This window comes from Papaver somniferum, chromosome 8 (assembly GCF_003573695.1).
Source record: "Papaver somniferum cultivar HN1 chromosome 8, ASM357369v1, whole genome shotgun sequence".
Lineage (NCBI taxonomy): Eukaryota > Viridiplantae > Streptophyta > Magnoliopsida > Ranunculales > Papaveraceae > Papaver > Papaver somniferum.
This window is the reverse complement of record NC_039365.1, coordinates 167,039,768-167,067,712: the sequence shown is the minus strand read 5'-3', so window position 1 is coordinate 167,067,712 and position 27,945 is coordinate 167,039,768. Positions and strand designations below refer to the sequence as shown.

At 35.0% G+C, this 27,945-nt stretch overlaps 1 protein-coding gene and 1 pseudogene across 1 annotated transcript; one reads left to right on the top strand and one right to left on the bottom strand.

Annotated features, from left to right (window-relative positions):
- Positions 1-4,515: 4,515 nt before the first annotated feature.
- On the top strand, positions 4,516-6,002 carry LOC113306400. The gene is made up of 2 exons (XM_026555343.1): positions 4,516-5,157; positions 5,916-6,002. Exons 1-2 carry the CDS (start codon positions 4,516-4,518, stop codon positions 6,000-6,002), a joined length of 729 nt encoding a protein of 242 aa, XP_026411128.1.
- Positions 6,003-21,692: 15,690 nt separating this feature from the next.
- LOC113306399 lies at positions 21,693-24,186 on the bottom strand (annotated as a pseudogene).
- Between the last annotated feature and the right edge of the window lie 3,759 nt (positions 24,187-27,945).

Genomic DNA, 27,945 nt, shown 5'->3' with positions numbered 1-27,945 from the left:
GCTTCAACCGCCTTGCTAATCAATGAAATTCCAGCCCTACCCAAAGACAAATTCTGGATCCATCCCTAGTTTACTGTCATATACTAGCATTTGACAACGATGGAAGTTATTTCATCAACTGATAGAAACTTTATTATAAAAAAATCGTATGGATCGAATCTGAAATCCAACCAGCTCTGTTTGACCAAAGTTAATATAATCATTTAACAAGTTCAATCTTGTCAATTTGAAGACCTTTAGGACATCGGTGACATTAAACGTATATGCTTATCTTGGTGGATGCCGAGATGGTCTTTGTTTGCTGCGGTGGTAGTGTCATGTGCCTCTTAGTTACAGTGCCTCAATAATTCCTTGTGTGCCTAAATAGTCTTATCTTATTGGTTGGTATGGATCGTCGGCAACCCCTTTTAGTGGTACACGTGTTTAGTCCACATTCGTCCTTAGCTTAGGATTCTCTTCTCTCTCGTTTCTTGCTTTAAAGCTGTAATGAAACACCATTTATGGTTAAGCTGATATTAATGAAGTCTTAGTGACTGCTATGGCAGAGTTTACTGTTTTCCGTTCAAACTCCGTTTAATCTTGTATGAGAACAGTACAATTGGAATCAGAGCCGTTCCTTCCTATTCATAATCATGGTACTTCCTACTTGCAAAAAGCTAAATGATATTAACAATCGACAACAGATTGAACTCGATTCATTACATCAAAAGGTCAATAATCTTACTCCGCAGTTTACTGCAACATCAACTAAGGAAGATTTACAGTTATTAAAGGTGGAAATACAACAAGAGATGCAGTGTCAGCTAGAAATTTATTTTTCAAATCGAGATCAGCAACGAGACCCAAATGGATCTCAAGGTTCTGCTGGAGGTATGTCAAATCAAGCTGGGGGGTCTAACTTTCACGGTTCAATTTGTGGTAGAGATAACTTTCAGCAGCACTGTATGCCAAAGCTAGATTTTCCGAGATTCAATGGTGATAATCTGAAGAGATGGCTACAAAAATGTGAATACTACTTCCAGATGAACAACATACATGATACACACAAGACAAGGATGGCAGCATTCACCTAGATGGCAAAGCAATTAAATGGTATGACAATTTCTGTCTTACTCAAACCCATATTTCTTGGCAGTGCTTTTGTGATCATGTTTGTGCTCATTTTGAGAATCCTGCACATGATAATATAGTGGGTTTATTCAATAAGTTAGTTCAGTTGACTACTGTGGATGCTTACTTTGAGGAATTTGAACATTTGAAGGCCTTGTTGTTAAGTTTTCACCCTCAATTTCCTGAGAGTTACTTTATAACTAGTTTTATTGGTAGCTTGAAGGAACAACTCAGAAGTTCAGTACCTATATTCAACCCACAAACATTACTCCATGCATTTTCCCTTGCTAGAATGTAGGAACAAACTCTCAACCTCCAACAGAGAGCGACAAAAAAACCACAAATTTTTTTTCCCACAACTTCTTCCTCTACTAAGCCATTTCACTCATCTTCATTCAACTCAAAACCTGTTGTTTCCCAATCTACTTCACTTAAGCCCCACTCAGTCCCAAAAACTAATGCTACCATTCCTTTAAAAAAACTTACACCTGAACAAGTTCAAGCAAGGAAATCTCAGGGACTATGCTTTAACTGTGATGACTATTATAGAAGAGGGCATATTTGCAAGAAGCAGTATCTATGTGTTTTGATTGGTGAATAACCTGCTGAAAGTTCTGAACTAGAGGATGAGTTACTTATGGACAAAGAGGAGAGGAACCTGCTGTGGAGAGTGATATGGAGATTTCCCTACATTCCTTAACAGGGACTATATCTGCAGATACTATTAGAATACCGGGCTCCATTCACAAGAGGGAAATCTCCATTCTAATTGATACTGGAAGTACTAACAGCTTCATTGACAGTGATTTTGCCAATGAGATCAACTTTACAATCACTCATACTGCTAGCTTACTAGTTACTGTGGAAAATGGGGACAAAACTATAAGCTCAAGTATATGTTCTCAACTGAATTGGTCAATGCAGGGGCACGAATTTTGTGGTGACCTAAGACTACTTTCCTTGGGTGGCTGTGACATTGTTTTGGGTGCTGAATGGTTAAGGAATTTGGGAGATGTGTTGTTCAACTTATCCAAACTTTCCATTACGTTCAAGTACAAGGGTAAAAAGATAACTCTTACTGGTGCGCAACAGAAATCATCCCTTAGCATGATGAGTGGTTCAGCAGTTAAGAAATTTTTTCAGAATCACTCCTATGGATTGGTGGGCCAATTATTTTCTATTTCTTCAGCTCCTCCTCCATCCCCACCACCCCAAATCTCTTCCTTACTTAACCAGTACACTGATGTTTTTGCTGATCCAACAAAACTTCCTCCACAGAGATTTGGACCACAAAATACCCATCAGTCCAAACTCTGAACCATTTAACCTGAGACCATACAGGTGCCCCTACTTGCAGAAAGCAGTTGTTGAGGAGTTGGTTAAATAAATGCTCCATAATGGTATAATCCAACCAAGTAACAATCCTTTTGCTTCTCCCATTTTACTTGTCAAGAAGAAGGAAAACTCTTGGAGGTTTTGTGTAGACTACAGAAAATTAAACAACCTCGCAATCAAAGACAAATTTCCTATCCCTGTCATTGATGAGCTATTAGATGAACTTCATGGCTCCAAGTTTTTTACAAAGATTGATCTCAAATCAGGTTACCATCAGATAAGGGTTTCTCCTCACGATATTCATAAGACTGCTTTTAGAACCCATCATAGGAATTTTGAGTTTAAAGTTATGCTATTTGTCCTTACAAATGCTCCTGCTACATTTCAAGCACTCATGAGTAACATCTTTCAAGATCACCTTAGAAAATTTATCCTTGTGTTCTTTGATGACATTTTGGTCTACAATTTCACTTTCAAATACCATTTACTTCATCTCCAAACCACTTTAGACATACTCAGATCCAACCACTTATCTGCCAATCTCTCTGAATGTTCTTTTGGACAACTTGAAATAGAGTATCTGGGCATATCATTACAGACAAAGGAGTAATGGAAGATCCTGCAAAAATTACAGCTATGATGGACTGGCCTACTCCTACAATAATTACAGGACTGAGAGGGTTTTTGGGTCTCACAGGGTATTATAGAAAATTTGTTAAAAATTACAGCCTCATCAATAGACCCCTAACTGACTTATTGAAGAAAGATTCATTCCATTGGTCTCCTGCTGCAACAACTACATTCAATGCTCTCAAGTCTGCAATGACCTCAACTCCTGTGCTGGCTTTACCTGACTTCACTAAGCAGTTTACATTAGAAACTAATGCTTGTGACTCATGCATTGATGTTGTCCTAATGCAATATCAAAGATCCATTGCATTCTACGGCAAACCTTTGAGTCCAAGGGGTACTGCTTTATCTACCTATGAGAAAGAACTATTGGCAGTTGTCCAGGATGTTACTAGGTGGAAGCAATATCTTCAGAGTCAGAAGTTCATCACCAAAACTGACCACCAAAGTATTCAATACTTCTTGGAGTAGAAAATTTCTACTATGTTACAGCAAAAATGGCTCATTAAGCTCCTTGGCTTTGATTATGAGATCCACTACAAGAAAGGTTCTGAGAACAAGGTGGTAGATGCCCTTTCTAGAAGACCACATGATGTTTCCCAATGCCATTCCATTTCTTCATCCACCCCAGCATAGACTCAGGATATCCTTGATAGTTATACCTCAGACACAAAGGTACAAAATCTTATAGCCCAACTCCTGCCGGCACCAACTGTGCCTACAAAGTATTCTTATATGAATGGCATAGTGAGATACAAAGATATACTATATGTGGGTATCTCAGCTAACACAAGAACCAAAATTTTGGAGTCACTTCATGCCTCAGCTGTGGGAGGTCACTCAGGTATACAAACCACTTACAATAGAGCTAAGGCCTATTTTTTCTGGCCTGCTATGAAGAAAGATATTATTTTATTTGTCTCCACATGTGATGTATGTCAGAGGCACAAGGTTGATCATAATTTCCCTGTTGGACTTCTGCAACCCTTAGCAATCCCAGATCATGCTTGGCAACATATCTCCATGGATTTCATAGAGGGCCTTCCAATGAGTGAGAGAAAATCTGTTATTTTGGTTATTGTGGATAGGTTAACCAAGTACAACCACTTCATTGGCCTTTATCATCCCTACACAGCTTCTTCTGTGGAAAGAGAGTTCATCAACACTGTGTTCAAGCTGCATGGACTACCTACATCCATTACTTCTGACAGGGACAAGATTTTCACTAGTCACTTCTGGAAGGACCTCTTCAAGGCTCTTGGCACTCAGCTGAATCTAAGCACTGCATATCATCCACAAACAGATGGCCAGACTGAAAGGGTCAACTCTTTTCTAGAGAATTATTTGAGATGCATGTGCAGCCATCAACCAAAGAAATGGCACCAGTGGATTCCATTGGCAGAGTGGTGGTACAATTCAAATTATCACACATGATTGAAGATGAGTCCCTTCCAGGCCTTATATGGATACATACCTACCCATTTGGATTTTCCCTCTTCAGCTACCACTGCAGTTTCTGATGTTGCTGAATACATGAAAGAAAGAAATGCTGCTCTTCAACTGTTAAAAGACAACCTTCACCATGCCCAGGAGAGGATGAAATTTTTTGCTGACCAAAAGAGGATTGAGAGGGAGTTTCAGGTGGGTGACAAAGTCTACCTAAATATACAGCCATACAGACAGGCTTCTATAGCTCTTAGAAGAAACCTCAAGCTAGCAGCCAAATTCTATGGACCATTGAACATTCTCCAGAAAATTGACAATGTTGCTTACAAGTTAGATCTTCCACCAGAGGCCAGAATTCACCCTATTTTCCATGTTTCACAGCTCAAGAAGCAACTGGGTAACTCCATCACTCCTTCCCCCACACTCCCATCTTTGGACACAAATGGACAAATCCTGGTAATCCCTGCAGCTGTTCTGGATACCAGAACTATCATCAGAAGAGGAGTTTATGTTCCACAACTGCTGATTAGGTGGACCAATGCTACTAATGAAGATTCCACTTGGGAAGACACCAAGAATATATCACATCATTTTCCTAAATCAATCCTTGAGGACAAGGATTTGCTTCTGGGGGAGGTATTTGTCATGTGCCTCTTAGTTACGGGGGTGCCCGATAATTCCTTGTGTGCCTAAATAGTTTTATTCTTATTGGTTGGTATGGATCGTCGACAACCCCTGTTAGTGGGACACTTGTTTAGTCCACATTCGTCCTTAGCTTAGGATTCTCTTCTCTCTCGTTTGTGCTTTAAAGCTGTAATGAAACACCATTTGTGGTTAAGCTGATATGTTGGAAATATATTATTTAAAACCAAATTTTATTTCCGTTTTTCATTATTATTAACACTTATTTTAATAGTCATAATTATCTTTATGAAAGAAAATTATTCTTATTAATTCCTTGACCGTTTTATTTAGGAAAGTTAATGAGGTTATCTTTGGGGTAATTAAGTGTCATTAATTATTGATATTATTGAGTACAAAAATCAGTTTTGGTTGGAAAAACAAGAGAGAGTTTTTTCTCTAACGTTTATGGAGTTTTAAAGAAAGAAAATGATTTTTCGAGAGAAAGAAAACTAGTGAATGGTTATCATTTGTTTTTTAAAGGTTTGATTTTGAGCAAGAATAGAAGTGTACAAGTATCACATACTCTCATAGTGCAAGAGTGATTGTTAAAGATATTTACTCAGCTATTTTATCCTGGGGACGACGCGACATGGAAGAACTGTTTGCACAATCTTGGGCAGAGCCACGAAACGTCTTAAAGAGAGCGACCTGGTCGTGACTCAGCCATAACATTTTTATTTGTTTGATTTTTTATTGTGATTGTTTTGCAGGCGGATTTCGGCAATTGTTCCAATAATTTTAAGACGATTTATTCTGCCATACAGATTAAAATAAAAACGATTGATGAAACGCGATAAGTATCATTGTTAATTTTGTTTATTGAATAAATTAACAGTATAATTTATTTTGACGATCTTATATTGATGCTTGAGATTTTAGGTAACCTAATAGCTAAAATTAATTTGACGTCTAATATCGATGGACTAGGATTGTAACATGGTTGATATCATTTTCATGAATTTTTAGCATTCAAAAATATTGTTGAAGATAAATGAACGTTTTTAACAGGTTGTAGAGTTGTATGTGCATCTCTTTAACGAAAAGTAATTGGGTCTTTAAATTTTTACCTGGTGTATAAGACATCATAAGGATATCTCACGTTAAATTTCAGAATTTTTGGAGTTCGTAAAGCATTTTTAGAGTAAATTACAAAACCGAATAATGTTGCTGAAATTTTCTGATGATTAGAAATTTAGTATTGATTAACTTAGTTTTTCTGATCTCTGTGTTGATACTTTGGGTTTGTGTGCAACATGAAAGTTTTAGATCATTAACTTATCTTCGAAACCCATATTGAAATTTCCTTTTTGGATTTAGATTGAGAGATATGGTGATTTCAAAATAGTTGTGTATGTTTGTTCAAAATATAAGACATGATACTTGAGATTGGAAAAATGTAATAAAGTACATTAAAAATAAGTTTGGGTTTTTGTTTCATTATACTCTTGTTATGGTAATGAAAAAGAAGATTATTGTTAGAAATCAAACGCATCATATGTGTTTGATAATATGCTTAGTAGAAAGTTATAAATATATGTACGATTTTATAACTAGATAACTTTGAATCTTTGTTTGACACTAAAGAGAAACTTGGAGTATTATATTTTGATTCATTTTTAAGTAATTATGTAAGTGCATAAATTACCTATTTCTGGTTTCAAATTCTTACATGTAAGTGGTTGTGACAGGTGCAAATTCACTTACTTGAGCAAGTTTTTATTTTCCAATGAAATAAAAATTGCGGGAGATTAATCGATGTGTGCAGCAATGGATTTTCTGATTTGTTTGTTGGTGCGCAAAGAGCGGACAATGGTTTATAACCATTTGAGCTTTAAAAGCAATTGAGGTATATTTAATAAATTATTTGCAGTTATTGTAGTGATCAAACAATGGCATTCTAAGTTGAATAAATTGATTGTTCAATCTTAGAATAAATCTTAGGGAAACAACATATTGAGAATTATTGTGTATGACAATAAACATGTGACTCATATAAGTTTGGAACTTATGAGATGAAATTTTATACGAACCCAAAACCGAAATAATTAGAAACCTAGTCAAAACTAATGAAAATATCAACTCTCACCAAGAAATGAACGTAATATTAATTATGAATTTATTTGTTATTCTTGCACGACATTGAAAGGATATCAAATGTTATTAACAACGCTCTTAAAGCTAAGTTAATGTGAATTGTGGATACGGTGAGAGGTTGTTATATATTGGTGTTTTACACCATGTTTGTTTTGATAGGTTATGGTTCAAAAGTTGAACCAAATCGCTTGAAAGAAAGTGGTGTTGAGATATACTCACATCACTAGGATTTTTGGTATTGGTACGATCTCAAAGCTTACTTTGAGAAGAACAATCTTGTTAAAGATGTTCATACTTCCGAAATGAGAATGAATTCTAGTTTCCGCCTATCTTGTTATTAACAAGATTGAAATTAGAAATTTGTTGAATTTGATCACTGCACTACTACAAATGATAGGTTATGGATAAAATGTTTGAATATGATATTATAATTTTATCATAACATGAATTGAATTTTGAATATTTGAAATATGATTTTTTGTCATGCTTTTAAGAAATAAATGAGTTAGTGATGAATATGAGCATGTTATATTTTTCTTATAAACTTGGAGAATTTTTTGAGTAACATGTATGCAATCTTACCTAACTCATAAAAGTATGCATATTTTCAAATCTCACGCAACTTGCAATGATATTGGATGAAATAAAGTATTTGATAATTTTATAAAGATGCTTAGAGTAACTTGTCTTGATATCAAATATGATTTTTGAGTAGTGAATTAGGTAATATTGATTTCACGTAAATTGTTTGAAGTTATATTCTCTATATTGTGCAAAACGTTTTGGGTTTAGATCATTGGTTCATTAGTATTTCACAGTTTTTTGGGACCTTTGGATATTTTTTTGAAATTCTTGTTTGAGTCAAAAATAGTGGGGGTTCTATACCCTATGTTTTATGAACTTTGATTTAAATTAGAGGAACTAGAAAAAATGAAGGTGACAAGTAATTCACTAAGAATGAACCTAGAAAAGCATATATAGTGAGACTAAATTTTAGTCATGAACATTTTGTTGCTTATAATTTGGAAGATAACTTCTCATAGAAAGTAACTTTGTTATTTAAAAGGTTAATCTTTGGAACGATAAATTCATGAGCCTATTGTTTTTAGGAAAGCAAACAGAAAATCGTTGACACGTGCATTCATGTCGCTAAATTAACTTACATGCTTGTTTTGTTGATGTTATTTCTATGATGTATGATTTGTTATAGTCATAAGTAGAAATATATACTTTTATGTAAGTTAAAGATGAGAATATATGTAAACCAACATGGAAAACTGTGTAGTTTCTACAATAAAAGAAAGCATATAAGTTAGATAAATTATCATCTATATTCTGAAAACAACCTTAAAACAATTTAAAATAAATAAATAAATTGTTTTACTTGATTCATCCGAATGATTTCAGAATTGATGAAGTGAAATGCACAATACTCTTTGTTTTGTATGCATAAGTGATTTGTTGAACTTTTATTCTAACTTTTAGAATGAAAATGAAACCGAGAACATGCTTAGTTTTTTATTTGATATGAAAGACTTGAGTGAAGATGGTGTATGTTTTTGAAATGAATATTTTTCTTTCTTTGGATCTCTTTCATTTCAATGAAAATAGAAAATGAAATTAAAAAAAGATAGAAACATATACAGTCTGACTATAAACTAGTTTTACTCATTTTTTTTAGTGCTTGTGCTTTTGAGATTGTGTATGATTGCACTAGACATGAGTATGATAGCTTGGTATGTGTTCTTTGCTACGTGATCTAATCGACTATATATATATATTATTATTATTTTTGTGTGGGGGTGTAATATATTTGCTTCCACAGTGGGGGTTTTGTATTCAAACTTATCAATCCTACTATAGAAAATTGGTAAAATTTTGAGAAGGTTATAAGGTGTCTGAAAAGAACCTTAAACCAAGAAATACGATATCTAAAAATGTTTACAGAAATCCTTTATGGATATTGTGAAGCTGATCAGAAATTTATTCAGAGAACCTCTACGGGATGGAGCGATTCAATCCTCTAATAAATAGAGGAAGAAAAGACATATTAATCCAATGTGATAGTACCACGCCTATTGCAAGAGTTGAGAACCGTTAATTACAACAGTAGAGTCGACATATACAATGATCGAATAACATATTATTTTGATGCTATGAGAATGGATTATATATGGTCAGAAAAGAGTTATCGTTGATCCTTTGACGAAAGGATTAATAAGAAGGTGTGAACACATCTTATGGGATGATGTTGATGCCCATTGAGAATTGAGTCATTTGTGATGGATACCCACCTAGAAATAGGTTTAAAGGCAATAACGATTCACAAATGATATGAACATAATTGTTTGTGATGGACACCCAACCTATAACTCAAGAGTCCTGAAGTAGATTCAAAAGGCAATCCCTACCTATGAATGGAGATCCCAAAATGTAGGTTCAAATGAGGCTAAGTCACGGATAATATGTAGACACATAATCATGCTTTTGAGAATTCATCCCGCGCATGATATCCTGAAGCGAGATAAGGTTGAGTTTTTGTTTCTAAAACTCTTAATGATGTCTATATCTCTATTTAGAGAGGAATACTTAGCTACAGGAGTATTCTTGATAGACTCACCTATATGGATGTGAAAGTGTGGCCGCTTTCTATGAGAATATGGGTAATTCTCTAGATCATTCAATAAACCGGGATTCAAGCACATGGCCGTAATGTGCTGGCTTTAGACTTTACACTAGTATAGTTGTGTGTGTGTGTGTTAGACAATCTTTTTATCTCCCAGAGTTCAAAGACCTGTGTTCACTCTATGGTCAGATTTTTTGAGAGTCTAACAATATGTAAAGGTTCAAAATCGAAAGATACCTTTGCTTATGTACATTGTTATACATATCTTGCTCAATATTTTAAAAATATAAGTGGGGGATTGTTGGAAATATATTATTTAAAACCAAATTTTATTTCCATTTTTCATTATTATTAAAACTTATTTTAATAGTCATAATTATCTTTATGAAAGAAATTTATTCTTATTAATTCCTTGACCGTTTTATTTAGGGAAGTTAATGGGTTTATCTTTGGGGTAATTAAGTATCATTAATTATTGATATTATTGAGTACAAAAATCAGTTTTGGTTGGAAAACAAGAGAGAGTTTCTTCTCTAATGTTTATGGAGTTTTAAAGAAAGAAAATGATTTTTTGAGAGAAAGAAATCTAGTGAATGGTTATCATTTGTTTTCTACAGATTTGATTTTGAGCAAAAATAGAAGTGTACAAGTATCACATACTCTGAAAGTGCAAGAGTGATTGTGAAAGAGATATACTCGGCTGTTTTATCCTGGGGACGACGCGACATGGAAGAACTGTTTGCACAATCTTGGACAGAGCCGTGAAACGTCTTAAAAAGAGCGACCTGATCGTGACTCAGCCATAACATTTTTATTTGTTTGGTTTATGATTGTGATTGTTTTGCAGACGGATTTCGGCAATTGTTCCAACAAATTTTAGTGAAGTCTTAGTAGCTGCTACCGCAGAGTTTACTGTTTTCCGTTCAAACTCCGTTTAATCTTGTACGAGCACACTACATAGAGATGTAGGTTTCTGCTTAAAAGATAGCCAACTTCCGAACTGATCATAACTAGGTTGAGTAAGAACCTCTGTTTGCCGCTACTACCAGCTTTTAGTTTCTACTACAATAGAATACAGATGTTTTACTTCATGTTAAATCATTTCGGCAGTCGAGTCAAAGTCAGCAGTAAACCGTTGAATAGCACTTTACGTGCAAATGACTACTACTTGTCTTGTTCACAAGCTTTATTTATTCCGGTGGGTCAAAACTTTAGACAAACCGAGGTTTTGGATAATCCCAAAACCTCAAAATCTAACAGAGGGTGACGGACACTTCAAAAACAGTGAGTCTTACTCAAATGTTATGGAACCCTGAACCCCAAAAAAACTTCCAATCGAAGAGGGCGGTTTTGGACGTTCCTTTAATTTACACCAGCCTACCAACTAGCAAGGCTTTTTGTATTCGCAGTGTGAAGTTCCAAAATTGAGGTAGGCAAATTCAGAAACGAATTAAAACAGATTTCATATTTATCAGATAACTAAAGGAATGCTTCAAAATACAAAAACAAAATATAAAAAACAAAGAAAAAAGAGAATAAAAATATCTAAAGGAGAATATTTATTTGGTTGGAAGGAATCCGGTTAGATGGTGTATTAAAGTTCAGACGCCTCCTAGGTAAATATCAGAATGATGTACATGTAAATTCGAAATAGAAAGGCTCTTGCACGCTGAACTCATTTAAACTTCAACAACCACGGCCACCACCACCTCCGCCAGCACCGGCACCGCCGCCGCCAGCACCGCCAGTAGGTCCACTACAGCCTCCTTTACAACCACTTTTGATGCAACCATATAGAATCAAACCCCATCCTGCGACAAGTAAGGTACCAAATACTGTAAAAAATACGATACCTGTTGTATCCATTATTCCGATCCTCTAGATGATCTTTACTTTGGTTCTCTCTATGTCTTCTAAAAATGTATGTACGCGGCTATTGAACAGAATGATAATGATGTTTGTGAAAGTTGTTTCAACTCAACTAATGCAGACCTATAAATACTGCACATTTAGTATCAACTTTAGTTAGCTGCAATTTTGATTAAGTATTACTATAAATGTTTGAATTGGTCAATTCGGAAACTGTGTGGCATTTCTTGTTCTTAAATTTATATTGGAGGGAACCTTCTTCACAACATACTACTACTGGGTAAAGAAATCATTTCAACAGCCTCATTTCAATCAAAAGTCAACCTCTAAAACGTCAGAGTGAGATTCTTTTTGGAACGGGAAGGGGTCTTACGATTAGCTAGGCTGGTTTAGTTTGGGTCTGTCAAACCCAACTATCGGACAACTATGTTTAAACAAACCACGATCAGATCAGATCAAATCATCTTTGGATAAACTGTCTGAGAGAGGAAAACCATGTCGCAGTTTTTTTTACTTGCCAGTGTACCCAGATTGAGGTATGCCATTTGTTATCACCCATAATAGTGCGCTAAGGCGTATAAATTTACATAATTATTCTTTCCGTAATAAACTAATAATAACTAAAACTATTTCCTTTTTTGTTTTAGATCCATACCTCATTCTCGTCTTTCTTTTTTATCATCAATCTAATGATTGGTTCATTTCTCGTTTTCTATATTTCATCGTTTTCAAATGAAGAAAAGATTTCTCCTTCTCTATATTTCATGGTTTCAAATGAAGAAAAGAAATTGATCGATTAGAAATTTTTTTATCGTCAATTAATTCTTTAAAATTTTATCGAGTACTTTGTATTGTTGTTTAAATGGATATTAGGTCGGAAAAATTAAAATTGTTGAATTGCAGTAATACGATCATCATGGTATCTCTTCGTCGAACATGATGACTTTTCATATTTATTTTCAGTCGTTAAGATTGTAGGATGAATAACGTGACGACTTTTTAAAGCATCTTACTTCTAAAAGTAACATTCACAGGGTTGTCATAGTGTTCATCCATAAACATTGACGACTAGTGATGTAGTATGAATAGTCGTTAATGTTTGAAAAGCTTAACTATGACGATTAATAACTCCCAGAAAATAAATTTTCCTGTGTCCAATTTTATTATTGGTCGTCATGATTTTGTAAAAATAACATGACGATTAATAAGTAATAAACAGTCATCGGTGCACTGAATTTTCGATCATGACGACTATAAATCCGAAAAAATAATGTTTGGTCAGTATGTTTTGTTTCAGTCGAGCGTGCTGACTAAGTTTGGTCGGCATGCTTTGTTTCGGTAGAGCATGTAGACTGTTCATGGGCTGAGTTCTGAAAGTACTTAATCGGCATGTTGTTTTCAGTCAAGCATGCCAACTTTTCATACTGTTATAATTGAAAGTGTTAATTTCTTTTGTAATTTGAAGAATGAAACCATGAAACAGCTGTGCAATCCCGTCATTAGAACTGTTTAGCTAGTGTGGTTTTATTTCCTTTACAAAAAAATATAAAAAAATTCTCAGAACAAAATCTTTTTCTCAAAAATCTTCCAACAAAATTCAAAAAGTTCAATCGAATCAAAACAAGATTTCATACCTTTTAATTCAACTAATTAATCTAACTAAATTAATCAAACTAAAAAGGTTGATTAGTACTAGTTAAACCATGGTAACTAAGCTACTTTCAAAAAATATATGACTAAGAGGCTTTGGATTTTACTTCCAAATGACCCTATTTTGTCTTATTGAGTTATTAATTTGGGTATATCCCAATTTCATGGGGTTTTTTCTTCCTTTTTTTTTTTTTTTGGTTTGTACATTTCATTATTGGTCAAAAGATATACTCCTTTTGTCCGTATTATAAAGACAGAATTCAGAAATTTTATAGTCTCATTAGATAAATGAAGTTCCAATTTTTGGAGTTCTTTTTTCACATATACCCTTACTTATTTGACGGTGGATTCCCTTACACTCCTATTTTTACACCATCTCACGCTTTGGACACTAATCTTTTCAAAAACAAAACATTAGCGTAGTTGAAACAATTATTTTGGGAATATGTCCGTCTTACAAATCTCTACATACTCACAAAAACCGAAGATATTTCGAAATGTATAACTCCAGTATCTACTACTTAGAATATCAACCATCAAAAATCAACGAATTTTCAAACTGTTAAAATCAAGATCAGCTGATGGTGAGGTTTGGTACTTCGAAATGTGCTCATTATTTGTGGGGTACATAGATCACTATAAGGCGAGCATATCCCCGAAATATTAGCTTCAAATACGCTACCGTTTAATTTTTTTCAATAACCTCCCAAAATGTGAGATAGGGTGAATTTAAGAGTGTGACGGTATCCCCTCTCTATTTATAATGCATGGGTGAAAACGCGGGGGTACCAAAATACACCATCATTTTTTTCTTAGGCAATCTGTATGGACAAACTCAATACAACTCCGAGAGTTAAACTTAATGAAGGAATCGTATCTTAGAGTTATATCTCTATCTCTTGTGATTAGAACGTTTACAAAATTGAATATGTGAACCTAATCACAAGGAGATAACTTGGACGGTTCCAAAGACCAATGTCCAAGAATCAATCAAGCGGTATCCAACAAACTAGGTCGGATATCTCTACAATGATTTATCAACGCACAACCTGTGATATTTCAATTATAAAAATAAACAATATAATGCGGAAAAAGAAATAACACAGACACCCGAAGTTTTTTTAACGAGGAAACCGCAAATGCAGAAAAACCACGGGACGTAATCCAGATTGAACGCCAAACTGTATTAAGCCACTACATACACTAGCCTACTATACCAATTAACTTCGGACTGGAATTTATTTGATCACTAAAAGGTATCCCATCGATTAAGGTAGAGTCGCGCTTATTACGCCTCTTGAATCCCAGCAGGACTCTGCGCAATTGATGACGTCATACCAACTAAGAGTTTCTTCAACTCTATTGAAGACTTTAAGCCAAATCTGCCTCCTACAGATTAAGCTCATATAATAGACTTCCTGACAACGATCGAAACGTATGATCAAGATGATGGAAATCGATATCAATTTGACAAAAGTCTACCTATACTCAAAATCCGAAATTATGCAACCCGAAGTGTAGCCTAGATTATTATTCACCTCACAAGCCAGTGTAATCAACAAAGCCTGAGACGAAGATAACTTTGATGATTACTATCTATCTTGATCGTTGGAGCAAGCTCTACAAATAATCAAGATTAGGATACTCGAGTTATCAAGGAAATATAACTGGACCTGGCTTCACGAATCCCAATGAAGTCTTTATAGTCGTTAAACCCCAAAAAGGTTTCTGGAGAGGATGACACTAGATACAACTAGGACACACCAAAAAGTGGTGTCAGGATTCAAAGATCCTAGTTTTTTAGAGTTTCCATTTTATAGACATTCAAAGCATAGGTTGCTTTAGGTCCACCGTTAGATGAATCTTTGACTCTTATTTACATAAGCAAGATATAAACTCTGGTTAGGTGATCATACGGTAACCGAACCATGTACAAAGACTATGTTCAACATGGTTAGCCGAAACTAGCCGGTTTGAACTTAAAAACTTAATATTCATTTTCATGAACACATAAGACATTAACTATGAGTCATAAACATGTGATCAATTAAGTCTAGTGTTTATATATAATTAATCAAATGCTAATTATCTCGAAGAAATAATTTAAACACACTTGAAAATATAATCGACATTATTATTAAATGTACGAGTACAAATACATAGCAGTTCGTGAGTCGGTTCAGTCACAGTACGCATACCAGTTTGGAAACTTTAAACCAAAACCAAGTTCCGGGGTTCACAGAGCTTTTTAGGTTTGCGTACCAGTTTGCAAACTTTACACCAAACCTAAGTTCCAGAATTCTAGAACTTTTAAGGTTTGCGTACCGGTTTGGAAACTGTAAAACTGTCGTCGGTTCCGGAGTTCATAGAACTAAATCGGTTTGTGTACCAGTTTTGAAATGCTACCGAGTTCAGGAACACAAAAATGTTTAAGCTTGCGTACCGGTTTGGATACTCACCCCGGTTCCGTAACTACAGTTCAAGAATGGTTTGCATAAGAATATGCATACCGATCCGGTTCACGAGTCACACAGATTTTCATATGATATACATAAAAATATGTTTACCACTAATCCGTAAGTCGATATTGTTAGAGCACTGTTCGGTCGAACTAGCAAGCTTGCTATCTCAAGCTTGTTTGTCAAGTTTAGTTTCCAAAACTATAAGTCTTGATTTCTAGTCTACTTATAGATAAGTCTCGGATTAGGATAGAAAGTGTAGTTGAGCTTTAGAATTCACGGGGTTCATCGATTAAAGACGGAGACTACTAAGGGAAGCTTGTGGAACGTCATCAACAAAAGGTATGTGGAGACTTGAACTCATCTATCACTCAAAAGTCTATCTAATATATCTCCTATTTGAGACAAAAGTCGTATAGATATATATACTTCGATTATACACATTTGATATTTCGAGTTGAGTTTAACTCACTTACATATTTCTCGAAATATGTGTTGGCAAGCTTTCGCTTTAACCAAGTTCATCTTATATTCTTGACGAAAGTCAAAAGATGATCCTGTGAAAATCGCATGGTAACATCTTACATGATTTGTGTGAGACAGTCATTTGATGTAGACTCGGAATATTTCGTATTGATATATCGATCATTTGAAAATTGCTTTTAAGCTAATAGTTTGTGTGAGACAGCTATTGTCGTCTTCCAAGAATGTTTCAATGGTTGAAATGGGAGTTTAGAACAATAACTATGATTAGATATAACACAATATGCATACTTGTATGCTAACTGTTGCAAGTTATTTCAAGTCCGGGAACCATAGTATGCATACCCATGTGCGTACTGTTTGGTTTAATGAAAGTCCGGGAACTTAGTACGCATACCCGTATGCGTACCGACGTAAGTTCATGTCCGGAAATTCAACTGGTTTTGGAAGGTATGCGTACCCGTTTGGATACTGGCGAACCCAAATTAAGTCCGTCCACTTAGGTATGCGTACCCGTTTACATACTTGAGTAGGTTATGTTCTAAAATCACTTTGTTCATGAACTAATACATTTATAAAATAAGGAATGATATCTTTTAATGTTCATGAATTTATTCGAGTGAATCAAAATCGATTTTGCTTCAATTGTCTCTTGTATACTTCTACAAGAATATAAACAATTGAACAACTCTAGAACTAGCTAGTTTCATTTGAGTCATTTTAACTAGTTGTGTTAAGATGAACAAGGTTGATATGAAAGTGTTCATATGGCTAACTTTGGTTAATTGTTGTTGAGCCAACAAGGTATACACGTTTAGGTATGGCTACCCATATCTAAATGAAGTCACTTTTCATTTGTGTGTAACAATCTAAGTTCGATCTAACGGTTGAAAGATATTAGATTGAGTCTAATCAGGTTTTCATCTAACGGTGAATATTGTGCTTTGTTACCAGGGTAACATTGATTGCAAACCCTGATTTGAAGACTATATAAGGGAGAACTCTAGCAACTTGGGAAACCTAATCCCCACACCTCTTGTGTGATACTAGTTGCGACTAGAGTCGATTCTTCTTTAACCTAGGTTTTTCTAAAACCATTATAGGTTAACAACTTAAAGACTTCATTGGGATTGTGAAGCCAGACCCAACTATTTTCTCTTTATTTGCATGTTCTGATCTTGTTGTTTTTTATCGTATTAAGTACTATCTTCTTTAGGATTTGCTCGAGATTTAATCTCCGATAGGCAAGATAAAAAGTAGTCACAAACATCTTCGTCCCATCGTTTATGATTCCACAATATCTTGTTTCTCTACCATACGATTAAGATTATTGCGAGGTGATTGATATTACTAGGTTGTTCTTCGGGAATATAAGTCTGGTGTATCAATTGGTTCCTGTTCACCTTGATTTATCAAAAGACGGAACAAAACTCATAGATATTTCTGTGGGAGACAAATTTATCTATTCAATAGACTTTTCTGTGTGAGCATTCGAACTTAATGAGCAATCTTTCCAAGATTCAAGCTTCTCTGGTAGAATATTCATTACCTCTTTTGGTCGTGTTATTCATGATAGATGTTACTAATATTTCTATAATACATGCATATTGACAATGCATATGATAGATATTCACAATGTATATTTGGATTATGATATCAAAAAAAAAAAGGAAGCAAAAACAAAAAAAACAAATGTATATTTGGATTAATATTTTGATGATGCACATTGATGTTTTTCTGCGTTAATGGTATGAACACAGCCCATATCATATGTTAATAATTTTTATATGCATATTTTATTGTTAGTTTCAGATTATGAATGTTATTTTATTGTATTTTGTAATTGAATTCTGTTGTGATTAAACTTGGTACATATTAAAATAGTAAACTACTGATAATTTTTTTTTTAATTTTTTTTTTGAGCTTTTCTTATTTATCTCGACTCTGACTTTTTCTTTCTGTACCGCGAAAAAATAAATGCCAAAACACAACTAAACTAAAGCTTTATTTTTGTGTGTTCAAATTTAGATTTGTGTGGACTAACCTTACCAAAAGGTAGATAGTTCTTGTTGAAAGCCCTAGTAGTACCTCTAACTATGGCATTAACACTACTCCTCATTTTTTCTTTGTTAAAAAAAAACATTACTCCTCATTTATGCCAAAGTTTTAGAAACTAGTAGGTGTTTTAATAAGCATTACCTATACTTTGTTCTGCTTACTTCACATGAATCTAAATCTTAGCACATGAATCTAAATCTTAGCATAAAAAATACGTGTTGGCAGTGTTTATGTTTATTTGTTGTTGGCATATGAAGAAGAACTTGGAGTTAAGAATATTAAAAAAAGTTCAATTTTTTTTTGAAAGTAAGAAGTTTCCATTATTTTATTAAACAAGAACTTTTCTAGGATAGGGGTCCCTATTAAGTCATTCATTACAATTACATTGAGAAAATAAGGACAGGTGTGTTCCCAAATGTTTGTCGATATATTGTTGGTGCCGCCGTTTCCGTTTTGCAGATGTTTCTTTGCCGCAAAGTCTGCAAGTTCATCCGCTGTCTGGTTACCTTCCCTGTACGTGTGTGTAATCACATATCTTCGTAGTTTTTGCAAATGGTCTCGTATTTCATGCAGCATAGTTTGAATGTTCCATGGAGCCTCTGAATGTTCCCGCACAATTAGATTCAACAAAGCTGCCGAGTCTATTTCGAAGTGTATGTTGTGCCACTATTTGGTAACTGCCATCCTGGCTGCTAAGAGCAAGGCCCATGTCTCCGCCACCAGTGACGTTGTTTTGCCAATTGGTGCTGCCATAGCCATGATAACCGAGCCTTGTGTATCTCTACATATCCATCCAACTCATGCTGCCTCTGGTGCACCTTGTATGTCAGTCTTGCTTGTTGCATCCGTATTGATTTTCATCCAGTCTGATGGTGGTGTGTTCCATTTTATCCATATGGTCGCAGTGTTTCTTCTTTGTTGTTGCCTGCTACAGGTTGTGTGAATATGTAATGTTGTGTAGCCCATTTGTATGCTTGACTCAGCAACACCGAAATATGGAGTTGTGGTGTTTGGATATTGTTGTTGTACACCTTAGCGTTTCTCGCCAGCCAAAATATTCCATATCATGAAACAACACAATGTGAACTCCTTTTTGTGTGCATGTATTTTCAAGAAGTCCTCGAAATTTATTGGTGGCTGTAGTTTTGGGGTTGATGTTGTTCCTCCTCCTTGCTGCCTGTTCTGCATTGCTGCTCTCCTGTTTTGTTGTTGTTGTTGCCTGATGATAGTTGGTAGCGGGTGTATTGGTAGTACAATGCCATTGTATACATTGTGTTGTAGTGCATCACTGTTGGCATGTCTATATAAAAGTTCCCATGCCACTTTGGCCATGGGGCATTCAAAAAGGAAATGTTGGACTGTCTCCTATTGGTGTTGATTATGTGCCTATAGTGAAGAGCTTCAAACGTAGGTAATCCATCATGGCTGACTTTCCAAAGGAAAAGTCTTAGTTTTTGAGGGAAGTCGGCTTTCCAAATGGTTTTGTACCGTTTTTCCGAGTGGTTGGTACTAGCATGTTGAGGTTGATTGGTTGATGAGGGGTGTGCTTGTAAAAGCACCTCATATCCACTCTTAACCGTTTACTGTCCCTTTTTGGCATGGGGACAAATTGGTTTATCGGGTGAAGGGGAATTTGGAATATGCATGGCTCTGTTTGTATTACTGATGTCTCTTGGGAATATCTGTTCCAACAAAATAGTGTTCCAATTAAAAGAGTGTGGAAAAATTAATGTACTAACCAAGTTGCTGCCAGTGTGTCCCAAAGATGGTTGATTTGCATGCATGAGAATCCAGTTCTCATTTATTGTAGTTGAGTTTCCATCTCCGATCTGTATTGCATAATTTTCCTGCACAAAAGGAGAAATTTTTGTTAGATTTTTCCAAGCGGGGCTTGCTGCATTTTGTGGTGATGGAATTCTTCTCAAGATCGATTTCTGTGACATGTATTTGGCTTTGTACATGTTGTTGCAGATTGTATCTGGCTTAGCATGTATCTGCCAACTCCTTTTTCCTAGCAGCGCAAAATTATGTTTCCTAGCATTCCTTATTCCCAGTCCTCCTAGTTTTATTGGTAGACTGAGTTTCTCTTTACCAATCATATGCATTTCTTTGTTGCTTTGTCATGTCCCCAGAAGAAGTTTCTTGCAATCTTGTCTATTTTGTGGTGGACATGGGCTGGTAGCAATTGAGTTTGCATGATGTGGTTAGCCGTTGGTAGGAGACTTGAATTTATGACACTACAACAAAACACACGTTTAGTGACAAAAGTTTATGTGATCAATAAAATTTTGTCTACAAATCTAGTGTTTAGGGAGGAATATTTTTTTGGTCACCATATATATTTTTTTCCCGACAAACGCTAAATTTAGTCTTTAAAGTTGTCACTGAAAATTTTTGTGACCAAATATGGTGACTAATCATGTCTCCGTCTCTAAATATTTTTTTTGTGACCAAATATAGTGACCAATCTTGTCTCTGCCTCTAAATATTTCTTTGTGACGAATTATTTCAGTCACAGAAGTGGTTTCTAGTGACAAAGGATAATTCGATCACAGAAGTGGTTTCTAGCGACAAAGGTAAAATACAATCTCCAAATATCTTGTTGCCAACAATTCGAAACTTTGGTCCCTGAATGCATCTTATGCTGACAAAACTAGTTTGTTTCCGAAATGATTGCATGTCAAATGAGGATTTTGCCGTTAGAACTATTAGTATCCGAACAAATTGTAGTCACAGAAGGATTGTTTTCTAAAGATGGAGAAAAAATTGGTCCCAGAAATAATTATCGCCGACAACATATAACTTTTGTCCCAATATCTATTTATGCTGACATAAAATGATTCATCACCTAAATGAATACGAAGCAAATCTGAAATTTTGCCATTAAAACATTGTTAGCGGCAAAACATTGTGGTGTGCAAATCTGAATATTTGGTGACTGAAAGTGAATTTAAATTCAAATCTGAATCCGAAACTAAAACTAAAATTCAAATTAGGAATGATGCCAAACGACACAGACGAATAAGAATTTCTAATGAAAGAGTTCAAAAAGAATTGTAGTGTGCACTTGTTCAATTCACAAATGCTAACTGAACTCAATCTTATGACAAGCTCTCTTTTTTTTCTCAATTCCACACAGATCAGTAAAATGAGCATAATGCCAAATACAGAAGCCAGAAAACTAACTATACTAGTTATACAATATTACAAATAACAAAGACTAGAGAAGAACGAGGGAGAGATAACTATCATGTTTTTGGTGCTTCTAGTTCAACTGTATGATAAGATTTGTAGCCTCTTAAGAAAGACCGACGCCACCAAATTTGAAAGGCCGAGCTCAGATTAGGACACTCTTCTCCATGCTTAGAATAAGATTTAAACCACTCCATGAAGAACATGTGTTGATGTTTCATTGGTAGCAAAAGAAATGCCTGCCCCATGGATTCCTCCAAAACTTTTACATCTAGGTCCTTATTGCATCTCTGTAACCATGGTCTGACAACATTGGCCTAAACCACGACTGGAAAACACCACATCTAGACTCTGGTGGGCAAAGCAGCATACCTTTTCCAAATGCAATGAACAGTGACGCTGAAATCCGACTAACTTCATACCTGACCATCGGTGAAACAATTTTATGCATTGCCAGTAAAGCTCCCTGTTCTGCCCAAAGATTGACGAACTCTTAGGCCATTTTTTGTTCTCCCAAAATCTCAAATATCCACATGATGTTATCAACTTGCACTGAGATTCGTTCTATGAAAGGCTGTTTAGAAGTTCCCACTTTACCTGACGAACCTCCTTCCTCGTGTACAACAGAATCAGCGGCCTCCTTAAAAATTCCAACTGGTGAATGCAGTCAAGACGGACAAATTTGATAAAGATCCTCCTTTTTGAGAGCAGTTACGTCTTTTTCATAAATTGAGCTCTTCAATAAGACACCTTTTACCAAAACAGAATCATGGACTGATTCCTACACAAGTAGTCGCACCAGATTCTGTTACATAACAACCCTACACTATTACAACTGTCAACAGATAATTTAAAGATGGGAAAATTAGGCTCAGGCCCAACCCATGGATAACCCATAATATGAGGCCCTTAATTAAAAAAAGTTTAAATCTAGGCCCCGAGTTTTTAAAAGACCTTGATACCCTTATGCATATTGTCAAGCCCATAATTAAATAAAATTTAAATCTAGGCCCAAAATTATTAAATCTAGGCCCGAAATTATTAAAATACAGTGCGAAGGTGTAAACAGAAGTTACACATGCATATGGCATGTGTAACCAGAAGTTACACATCCTTATGATATGTGTAATGCAAAGTTACACTTGTATATATATGCAAATAAATAGACATAAAAAAAAAACACAAAAAAAAAAGTTATTACTTTAGTATTCATTTACAATAATTTCTTAGCATGTGTAACTAGAAGTTACACACGCATCTGTTTAGTGTAATTGAGAGTTACATATGTGTCTATCTAGTGTAACTGAGAGTTACATATGCATCTGACTTGTGTATTCAGCGTCAAATCCAGTTCCAGCGAGACCATTACCACGTTTAAGCAATTAGCTTTTATGAAGTTATCTAAAACCTGAAATATAACAACAAGCAATCAGTATTTATACGATTAAAATGAACAGTACATAAAACAATGTATATTTCAGTTTCACAAGCATCTGACTAGTGTAGCTAGCGGTTACACATGCATCTGAGTTGTGTAACTAAGAGTTACACATGCATATAACATGTGTAAATAGGAGATACACATTCATCTGGCTAGTGTAGCTAGCAGTTACACATGCATATGACTAGTGTAACTAGGAGTTACACATACATATTGATATGTGTACCCAAAATCAGTATGTGTAAGTAAAAGTTACACATCTAATTAACATGTGTAACTTGCAGATACACATGCATCTGAATTATGTAACTAGGAGTTACACATGCATCTGACTTAGATATGTCAACATAAAATCAGCAAATCCATCTCTAAATGAATAACACTAGCAAAAAAGAGAGGTGATTATCAAGCAATTACCAGTCATAAAATAATACAGTTAACCTTGCAAGTGAATGAGAAGCTCTTAATTAAGATATCACTGCTTCAGCAGAAAGACGTTGTTAGCACTGTATTAACAGAAAGACGTTTTACAGCGCTAGTCTAGATGTACCTAAGCCATTTTCATATTATCGATGACGAAGGACATTTTAAGCAACAGAAAGTAAAGCTTCAGACAGTAATTATACTGGCAGAATAATACAAACACCTGGGAACCTTGTGCTAGCACATTAATATCGCAAAAAATGATCACACAACTGATTCAGCAGGGTATAGATATGAACCCAGGAAAACAAAATGCATGTGTAATCAGTAGTTACACATGTAAACAATAGTTACACATGCATATTAGCATAAGTTACACATACAATCATCATGTGTAACTAGAAATTACACATCTAATTATTATGTGTAACTATAAGTATAACCTGCATCTAATTAGTCTAATCTGCATCCACTACTACTCCCTACTACTAGGACTTGATGTTCTTTTCTCAATTTCATAAATATAACCACTATAACATATCCCATCATTATTATACATTGTTTGAGGCATGTAATTGAGATCTAAAATGTGGTTTTCAAGAATTATCATCTCATATGAAGGACAAATGATTAAGTCAACAGGGTTGAGCTTTTACCTCTGAGGTGGCAACGACAACATATGGCATGATTCAGTCTATTAAAAAGAGTAGTATCTTACTTCACTAATGCTAAATAAACTAGGGATACTCGAAACCCAAACCATGCATAATTCAAAATTCACATATCTCAAAATGTTAACTCAAAATGTTAACTGCAAGGTCTACTCAAAATGTTATTCCAGTAGTTGATAAAGTGAGAGTCAGGGTTTATGTCAACATAGACATAAATAATTCTAATCAAGTTCTATATTTAGATGCAAATTTCAATATGATATTCCAGTAGTTGATAAAGTGAGAGTCAGGGTTTATGTCAGCATAGACATAAATAACACATTAAGAAGATGATCTATGGAAATGACTAATGCAGGGTACAGAATGATTGAATGTTTGTGACAGAATTACTAGTTACACATAATTTAGCATGTGTAACTACTAGATACACATCTAATTAGCATGTCTAACTAGTACATACACATCCATTTAGCTAATGTACCTAGAAGTTACACAATAATCCAATAATTTTGCTTTCCCCCCTTTTAAATAACAATGTATAATGACTAGATAACGCCTCAAGATCATGCCAATTCAATACCCTGACAAATGAAACGAAAATCACTCAATCAGTTAGCATGTGTACCTATAAGTTACACATCTAATTAGCATGTGTAACTAATAGCTACACATACTTGAGATATTGAACCCAAGACCATAGTGATATAAAATTTCCAAAGCATCTTCCATACCACAAACCTAGTAAAGAAAATATGTGTAAGGAAAACATTCATAAACGAGTACTCAGGTGGAAACGCTAGGAAATACCGACACTCATAAACTTGATAGAAGAGAAAATGAGAGAAACCTTTCCAACCATATAACTACTCTTTTCATAAAAACCTGCAATATAACATAAACTTTATATCCCAGGATGTGTAACTGCTAGTTACACATCCATATAACTATTCTTTTCATAAGAACCTGCAATATATATAACATAAACTTTATATCCCAGGATGTGTAACTAGCAGTTACACATCCTGGTAACTACTAGTTAGCAGAAATCATCATTAATGCATAGTTTATATAATACATCTCAGATATGAACCATTCATTAATGCATAGTTTATATAATACAAGTTGTTGTAAGCATGTAATTGTTTAGTCAATCATGTTTATAGACTTCATGCTAAACAGGGAGTTCCAGTACAAAGAGATTGTATTTATCGAATGAACTAAAAACTGAGAATCCATCTTACCTCAAGGTGCAGGTTTTGCTACTTCTCCAAAAGACGTATTCCAGCATGATTCATCCCAATCCCATCCAAGGAGTGTGTACCATTAAGCTGATAAAAGGTCCACCAATTAAATTAAGACAAGGACAGGTAGTTACCAAACAATAATAAGATAATTTTTAAAGAAGTTCACAAATTAGGGAGAGATTCATACACAACTTTCCAAAGACATGAATTTCCTACGGTAGTAAACTCCTTCCAAAATTGACCAATCTAATCCATATCTTCTCTTATTGTGGTTATCGATAACATTCATTAGCCATTGCGTAATGAACCCTCCTACTTAGCCATTAATGTAGGGATATAATAGCACAAGACCAATGCAAACTGTTGGCGTCTCCACAGCTTTATCGGTTAATAACACCACTTGACTTCTTCCTTACTCAGATAACATTCATCCCAGAACCTCCAGAATCCATGACAAATACCCACCTGGTTCACCGACCTTCACAACTAGATTCAACTGCCAAATACTCAACCATGCTCAAGCCATAAATACAACCCCAGTTCATATCCATGTAACATCCACCATACTCACACTTTCTTCTTTTCTCTGCCTGAGATCTTCACAACCTCAATTATCTCTTAAATCCATCATAAAGACCCACACATACCACTGCCTTTGCTTACTGGTGGCTTTGATAAGAAGAACAAAATCAAGTTATCGTAGAACCGCCCATTTCCAGCTATTTTATGTCTTGAAATTCCACAAATTCTTCACCTAACGGCTGCCAGAACTTAAGGCAAAAAAATTGCAGCAAAAACACTTGCACAGAGACTTACCAAGAATCATATGAACTTGAAATGGTGAAGAAGGGATAATCTTCCTGCAACATTTCCACATCCAACACAAAACACAATCATAAAATCGTTCAAATACACTATCATTGCAACAATCCCCTTCATATATATCCCACGAAAATAATCAGTAGTAACAACTTCAGCTCTTCGTTATTTTATTGCTTGAAAACAATAAGCAAAGGCAGGCATTCAATATAGTATTCAGAGATATGAATGAAACTAATAATCTGAACTGAGATTCATTTCAAATTGAAAAATTCGTAATATCAAAAATTGAAATTAAACCTAAAATTAGATCGAAACTCAGTGAAACTTACTTCCGATTCTGACTAGTATGACACATCTAATCAATCGATTGAACCACAGATCCCTTACGAATATCGCCATTGAACAGTTTCTCATTCAACCGAGTTTCTGACACAACATAATGAGTCGAATCTGAGTCAGAAACCAGTAATCAAAGTCGATCTTGCGATATTACCAGCAGATTTTTATCTAAATACTTGAACTACAGGTTTTAAGTTTACATAGCCTCAAAGAATAGCGGAAAACGCATTATGAGTTCATTTCACAGACATTTTCACCGAATTTTTATGGGTTTTGGCTTACGAAATGAACGAATCTGAGCTTAAAATGGTGAGAAGTCCATGATAATTTCGAAATATGAGATCAGGGAGATGAAATGAATGAAAAAAAATGAAGATCGGTGAAATTTGGAGACGATGAAGAAGTTTTCTAGGGTTTTTGCCAGAGCCGAGAGAGAAAAAGAACGGAGAAGAGAGAGAAAATAAATTGATAAATGAAAATATGTGTCGATATTCCTCTTGTATATATAGTAAAGGGTAGTCTTGCCATTATTAAAATTCGGAATAATTAATTATGGGCCAGATCTGAAGAAAAATTGATATTTTGGGCCTAGCAGTATCATTTTCCTAAAGTATGGAGTTGATAGTGAAGGATCCATTTTGTGGGGCTTCTATATATTGAACCCATATAGTAGGGGGTTCTAGTATTTTTCACTTTAAAGATTCTGTTAGAGACACTAGTCCGTATGATAATCTTTCTATAGAAGTAATGCAAAACTCACATATTCAGTACTCATGGGAATCAAATCAAGGCAAGTACTTTATGCATGAGCGTCGCTGGGGTGACGAACAAACATGTAGCACACACAAACTTCTCAGTTTAAAAGATTTGATTGCTCACTGTAGTTAAGGTACTAAAAAGATGTAAAAGGCACGGTTAAAATTTCTATGACCATGAAGTGGTACCGGAAACCACAGCCTGATGGCATCTTATTTACTATAATGGAAACTATCCTCAAAATCCACCGTAGGCACGCCATTTAGCCATTTTCCACATTATGCGTCACGCAAATTCTCATGGGACGCCATACACAGCCTTACTGCTGCACCTGACCTATTTATTATTCAACTATGGGAGATCACAAGAATATAAATTCTGATCATGCCTCAGCGAACCTAGTCTTTTGATTTATCTAAACATCAAAAATAACAGCTGGCAGACATTTGTCAGATTTCATTAGTGGAAGTTTTCAACAAAAAAAGATATGCTGGATCGTGGTTAAAAGCTTACTTCGCAGAAAAATACTACAATTTTTTTTAGTAATGACCATGGATCAGTGCATCTCTAAGAAATTAAGCAAAGAAAAAAGAACCACGCAAGCATTTGGACA